The 6,906-nt window shown below is 48.3% G+C and overlaps 1 protein-coding gene across 1 annotated transcript in view; it reads left to right on the top strand.

Annotated features, from left to right (window-relative positions):
- Positions 1-6,906, top strand: part of CHRNB3 (cholinergic receptor, nicotinic, beta 3 (neuronal)) — a 12,184-nt gene that overhangs the window by 1,933 nt on the left and 3,345 nt on the right. Inside the window, exons 2-3 of the mRNA XM_010192744.1 lie at positions 1,245-1,396; positions 2,572-2,616. Coding sequence (XP_010191046.1) covers positions 1,245-1,396; positions 2,572-2,616 — 197 coding nt within the window. The remainder of the gene's footprint in view (positions 1-1,244; positions 1,397-2,571; positions 2,617-6,906) is intronic.

The following is a 6,906-nucleotide window of genomic DNA, read 5'->3' as shown; positions in this document are numbered from 1 at the left end:
CCTGCTGGGTCTTCCCCTGCCCATGGCCTCACATAGACCCTGTTGAGGGATAGGGGGCTCCACAGCCTGTCTTGCCCAGGAGATGGGCAGCAGCTGCTGGGGGAAGAGGACAGGGATGGATGGTGGTCACTCCTTTTCCTCCATGCAGGTGGCAGAACATTACTCTCTGTCTCTGGTTTTCTTTCTGGAGGGACTGTTGAACTCAGATGCCCTTTCTTCCCTCCTCATGGCACAGGGACCCTGCTGGGGGCTGCCTTACCCCTGATGTTTGCTCTACAGTGTATGTGAGCCCCTCATCTGTGTGGCCCTGCCAAGGCTCTCCCATCACCTGGTCCTCACACCATCCCTCAGCTGCACCCCTCTGCCTGCAGACCTCTCCTGCAGCTAATAGCTGGCAATCCAGGCACATGTGTCCTGCTCACACAGGGGCTTGGCAGGGCACGGGCCCCTGGCAGCACCCTGGGAGGTACCCCTTGGCTGCTGTAACAGCAATATTGGCTGTGACCCCTGCGGCACAGGGCTGATCAGCACAAGATCCTTTTTCCTCCATAGTGCCTTTGAAGAGAGGTGAAATCCTTCTCCTTGGGCACTGTGTGTGTGCAGAAGGGAAGAGATGTCAGTCATGCCAGGAGCTCAGCACCATAGAGAGTGGGATCAGTATTTTGGAGAGGATGGAGGGTCTGAACTGCCCTTCCCCTTTCATGGTAGCAGGGGGAAGGGGGAGCGTGGTGACAAGGACCAGGGGAGTCCCAGTCTTGCAGGTACAGACCATGATGGCTCCGTACTTGGTTGTGGGTAGGCCTGGCCCTGGCTCCATCATCCAGCTCCTCTTGCTGCCAGATGAGCTGCTTCTGTTTCTTGTTGCCCATCCCCACTGACCCCCACCCTGACTCAAGAGTGAAAGAGAGCACCCAATGCTCTGAGCTTGCAGATCTTCTAAAGAACAAGAAACAATAAAGACTGGGCAATTACATTGACCCAAGACAAAAAGGCCATGGAAAACAGAGACCTAGTACAAAGTTACCATTTGTTTGTGCGTGAGTTAGTCTTGGGCTGTCTTGCCTTCCCCTTCTCTCACCCTGGATCTGCTGAGAGTCTGTGCATGTAAATTCCTACAGATTTTACTGGTAAGAGCTGCCTAGAGGAGAATTTGTCTTACATCATTGCTCTACCTCACTTCTTCAGGTCGTGCTGTTCTCCACATCTGCTTTCTAGCACGTCCCCATTCTGTTGCTCTCTTCCAGATGTGACTGCCTTCAGTTCTATCGCTGAAAACGAGGATGCGCTCCTCAAGCACTTATTTCAAGGCTATGAGAAATGGGTCCGCCCTGTGGAAAACTCCAATGACACTATCAAAGTCCTTTTTGGATTAAAGATATCACAGCTTGTGGATGTAGTAAGTGTTGTGTTGGTCTTGGTAAAACTTTCCTTCTTTTATAGACAATTGTGCATCCACCTGGGAGGGCTGGTGATGCTGTTGGCTTTTGCCTCCTGACACTTGAAATGCAAAGTGATGGTCAGGCAACAAAATGCTGAGTGCGATGCAGTGCTGGTGATGTGACCTCCTGCCCCATGCACAGCACGGGCTGTAACACTCACTTGTCTGGTGGCAAAAAGACCTGAAGGTCCTTTTTTCCCCATTGTTCTCAGTGAATAAGGCCTCACTGTGTCAGTTATTAATAAAAAAGTCCATGTCAGACAGTTCCTGGCACCTACACTTGCAGTTTATAAGCTACAGGACAGGGGAGTGAGGAAAAGCAGAGCTGGTTGGACACTGTTCACTCTAAGCAAGTTTGTATCCAGGCAAAGGCAGTTCCTATTTTGACTCAGCTGACCACTCAGATAAGGCATTAGAGACAAAACAGACAATCTCATGTTTTTGCCCATGTGGAAAGATTCCCTTCCCTTCCCTTCCCTTCCCTTCCCTTCCCTTCACTATCGTCTATCAGTAATGGATGCAATGGAATACGCTTCAACCCTGGACCCTGGCAAGATTCCCTTCCCTTCCCTTCCCTTCCCTTCCCTTCCCTTCCCTTCCCTTCCCTTCCCTTCCCTTCCCTGCAATGCACAGTGTAATTTGCATAGGACCCAGAGGTACCTGCACAACCAACAGTGTGTCCCTTGCATTCCTCAGCCCTTGGCAGAGTCTCCTTGTACTGTGGAAGGCAGATTCTAATTTTGTGCTTTACTTATTATTCAGGACAATATTTCAGTTTGTGTCTTCCCAAACTCACTCCAGGCTAAGCAGTGTAGGGAGATGAGCCCACAACCATGCGTGTCCTGAGCCCACTTGCTGCTCTTTGCCTTACTGCTCTTTGGCATCTGATTCCTTCGAGCTGCTGTGAAATGCTACATCTCCATTTTCTAGCCCCAGGAGCTCCCAGCAAAAGCAGGTACAGCTCCTAGAAAGTCAGCTCACTTCCCCAACAGTGACTTGAAGTGCCCAGGCCCATGAAAAACAGGACCATATGGATCTCCTCTGCTCAGTACAGGGTTGAAATCAGCAGGCATAGGGTCTGTTTTTGCTGGCTATTTTGGTATTGCAATCTTCTCTACCTTTTGTCCCCCTAGGATGAGAAGAATCAGCTGATGACGACCAACGTGTGGCTGAAGCAGGTAAATTAGACCAAATCAAACCTCTGCTTTCAGTGTGGGGCTGCTGAGCTGAGTGGCCATCCCAGCTTGCTGCCCCATCCATCCATCCGTCCATCCCCTTCTGTGACACTGAGTGGTCACACAAAAGCAGTAACGTGTTACTTTCCCTGAAGTTTTTACTTTGCTCCTCTCACTCCAGCAAATGCATAAACAGGTGCCTTTTTCTCCTGGTCTGCACCCCAGTGTGCTCAAGCCAGCTGTATTTTAGGGAAGCAACATCTCCTGATACAGCAGTGGCTGTCCCTGGGATACTCTGTGTGCCCGGAGGGACTATCCTGTCTCAGACTTAGAGGTCATGCAAGTACTGTCTTGCTTACTCAAGCTAGGAGCGGTGCCTTGGGTAAGTTTCTTCTTTAGCATAAGTAAAGAGAAAGAAAAGGCTTTCATATTATCCCACAACATTAAAGTCTATGGCAAATTAATCAGATATCTCTAACATACTTGCTTCTGGAAGTGACAATAATTTATAGAAATGGTGGGAAGGTGCAAGGTGTACTGTTTGGTCTCCTTTCTTCACTTCTGAAGAACACTGCACTTGGTTTAGATTACATTGCACCAGCTTATTGACCTTGTGACAATTATTTTAAGTCTCTCAGCTATGTGAGTATCTGTAAATATGTTAGTTGATCCTAGCCAGAGGGCATAAAACCCAAGCTGTACTTGAAATTATGCCATGGGAAATGGTTCCCAGGGGTTGCTGGGCTGTTGGAGGGGAAATGTGACTCAGTTTTTGTTCTCAGTCTGGTACCTGTATTGCTGCAGTGAGTATGAGCTTCTGGGTTGGAGCAGGACCCCTAAAGCCATATGGACATTATATGCAAATATGCTCTCTCCTTTGAGGAGGGAGGAGCTCAGACTTCCCCTCACTGGAGGGAGGACAGAAACTTCCCCTTTTGCTGGGGAAATTTCCCACTGATCCAAATCCAACTGCTGAGAGACTGCCTTGAGAGAGCTGCAGTCTTATGTTTTGCCCTGCTTCAGTTGCAATTGCAGAGCCCCTCATGTGCACAGTGCCAGATCTTTGCTTCCTTGCTTTGTTTGAGCCTCTTGGGTGGACAGCAGAGCCCTCCTACAAAGGTAACCCCTTACCCTCCGTCTGTCCTCTCCCAATTCCTACCCTCTCTTCTTGCAGGCTGCAGCACCCATTTCCCAATGTGGGTCCAAGCTCTGCAGTATGCAGGTGTGAAATCAACCCACTTCATCTTCCTCTTTCTTTCTGTTCCTGCAAGTGTCCCCAGAAAGATTTTACAGCATTTTGCAGCCTTTGACAAAATATTCCAGGGTCTGACCACCTCCTTCTTAGGGAAGACCTGGTTGTTTGCTCCATCCAGGACAGCAGAGTCTCCTACTCCCTGGGGCAGCCTTGCTGCATGAACCTGTGTAGGGATGTTTCAAGTTAGCCCATCCACGCTAAGCACCTCGTTTGTATTGCAGCATTGACCTCCCCAGAGTTATAGCCTGGAGCCTGTATCACCACTTTTTCTGTGGGAAATCAGGTTCTATTGCAGGTTACTCCAAACACGCTGCAGGAGGTAGGGACAGGCCACCATCCACTCATTGCCTATGAGATGTGAAGGAGGATAAGGATGAGGGGAAAGCCACTTTGTCTGGTACTTCTGCCTCACGCTGTGTCTGGAACAAAGACCTACCCAGGAGGCTGCACTGCAGAGATGCTGATTTCTCTGGAGGTCTTTGGCAACTGTGCTCAGACTTTATCCAGGGCAGCTCCCTAGGGTAACTCAGCACTGTTGCTTTTGGAAGCACTGAGCTGACCTCTCACTAGTTGTTGCTGCTTCTAATACTCCTTCTCCATCTGAGGGGTTGAGAACCTCAAGGTGCAAATGAAGTGAAAAGGGAGCAGAAAATAAGTGAGGCACAGGCTCTGATTTTCACTCATGCAGATGTGCTGAGGACATCCAGCTGAGCACTAAATACTTGTGGCCTGACCCAGTTGTCCTGCTTTGGGAGTTATGCTTAGTGTGCACACTAACACATGCAAGCTAAAGCTTGGGGGATTACTAGAGTGTAAGAGCACAGTATCTGGGAAAAGGCACATAAAACTGAGCAGAATTAAAATTAAAATTAAAATTAAAATTCTTTTGTGGAGGGAAAAGTGAAAACCACTAAAACAAAATAGAATTCTCTAATGAGACAGACTTTGTCCTTCTGCAGGAAGTGGGGAGGTCAGGAAATTCAGGTCCTCACCCTGGGTGTGTGAGGTTTAGGGGGAATCGCAGTCATAATTTATCTGCAAGAGCCTGCTATTCTTAAGTGAGCAAAGCTTAAATCCAAGGGTTTTCTTTTCTTTTTTTTACCTCAGAAATCCAGATGCTCAGGATAGTGGAACTTGATGATGTGTATGCAGGCAGACACACAAAGTGCAAAGGAGCCTTTAGTGCTTGGTGAGAAAGTATCTGGGTTTGGGCAAGTTATGGAGTCTACTAGCAAGTGTCAAGGATTGTGATCCAGTTTTTCTTGGTCTGCTTGCTGTGGGTTAAGCACCAAAGTGACAGCCGAGAGACGGGAATTTGGCAGAACTGACAGAAAGGGAGAGCAATGGAAGGTTCTGCAGCATCTTGGAAGAAAGAGAGAAGAGAGGAAAGGGCCCTTCACATTTGCTGCTACAGTTTGTGTCAGCATAGCCCATAGGGAGATTCCCACTTTAAACTCCTCATCTCCAAAGTCTGCACACAATCTATTTTCTGCTCTAGTAAGAAGACACACAACCATTTGCCTTGCAGACATGAAAGAGCACTTTAGCTCAGAGAGAAATCAATGCAGGGCAGGGGAGAGGGAGGGGCATTGCAGATGCAGCAAATAACCCAGGCCAAGGAGCTACTCCAATTCAACCCCAGAAGGATGATTGTATCTTCAGGTGGCTGACAGGGTATTCACTTCTGCTGTGTTAGTACAGGCTTTGATGGATGGTGCTGTCAGTCCTGACCATCCCCCTGCATAACAGGTATGTTTCCAGCCTAAGCTCCCTTGCACGTATTGGAGGAGGTGTCCAGGACATGTGTGACTCTGTGCCTGTCTTACAGCCCAGGCTGCTGGACACATCTGGTAGATACCCATCCACAGAGAAAAGTTAATGCTAAAAGTGATGTGCTCTGTCCCGGTTGCTGAGGTTAAGAGCAGCAATGACCCTTCCTCTCTTTCCACACCTGAACAGCTGCCATCCCTCCTCCAGCAGCAGGAGGAAGCAGGGATGTAGGGCTGTGCCTGATAGCTGATGCCAGGCAGCTCAGAGAGTGGCTTCGTATCTCCTGGTACAGGTAGTGTGGCCATTAATCCTGTCATGATACCACTGGCAACTGCTTTCTTCACTTGTGACTTAGGCCAGATTTTAGGAGGGTTCTACCAGCCACCTGCCCATGACCTTGCATCCGATCCATTCTCTGCACCTGGAGGAGGAAGACACTTGTTCTCACTGTGTTTATGTCTCTATTGAGGCTCTGTATTGCTGTCACACTGTGAAGGCAAGTGCTGTGAAAAGCATGTGGAACCAAAGAAGTAAGAGGATAACAATGTGATGGGAGACGAAGCAGAGAATATTGTTTTCTGCTTCACCCTTATGTCATGGAGGAAATTGCCCAGAGAAGGCTGAGGCCTCTACATCCCTGAGAAGCTCTTAGTGCTGGAGCTTAATGGAAAGTGGTTCATCTTCTGCTTCTTAGTATTGACCTTGCTTCCTCTCACTGCTATTCCTGTGGGCAAGTGAAAACCCCCATCAATAATGAATGGGGATCAGACAGCTGCTTTTCCAGTGCGTCTCTGTGGAAACCTCCAGGTTGCTAGAGCCACTTTGCTAGAATCTCCCCACTTGAAAAAACAAGAAGAGTAAAGAAAAAATATTCTGGAGTTCAGCATGATGAAAATGTACAGGACTTTCCCTGCTTTTGCTTTTTTATAGTGTTATCTCTTCAGGATTACAAGCAAATGCTTTACAGTAGTGCCATATTAATTTTTTTTCAATAGTGTGCAGGTCTTTCTGACGGAAGGACAATGATCTGGTTTGCAAGGACAGTGTACAGAGATTAGGTGTTGTATTCTGTTCACTGGAAAAAGCCAGGTCTCTACTGAAAAGTAATTAAAGGCCACCTCTCTGTCACTTGGGTAGTAGTAGCCATGCCAGCTGGCACTTCTGTGGTGTCAGTGCCAGCCAAAAACACCATGGGCTGGTTCTCAGACGAAGAAGAGGTACCATACTCAAGCAAAGTGGCTTCTTCCTTCTGGACTACCCTCAAGCGG

This window comes from Mesitornis unicolor, unplaced genomic scaffold (assembly GCF_000695765.1).
Source record: "Mesitornis unicolor isolate BGI_N332 unplaced genomic scaffold, ASM69576v1 scaffold2419, whole genome shotgun sequence".
Taxonomy (NCBI): Eukaryota; Metazoa; Chordata; class Aves; order Mesitornithiformes; family Mesitornithidae; genus Mesitornis; species Mesitornis unicolor.
The sequence above is the reverse complement of the archived record's forward strand: the minus strand, read 5'-3'. Positions and strand labels throughout refer to the sequence as shown.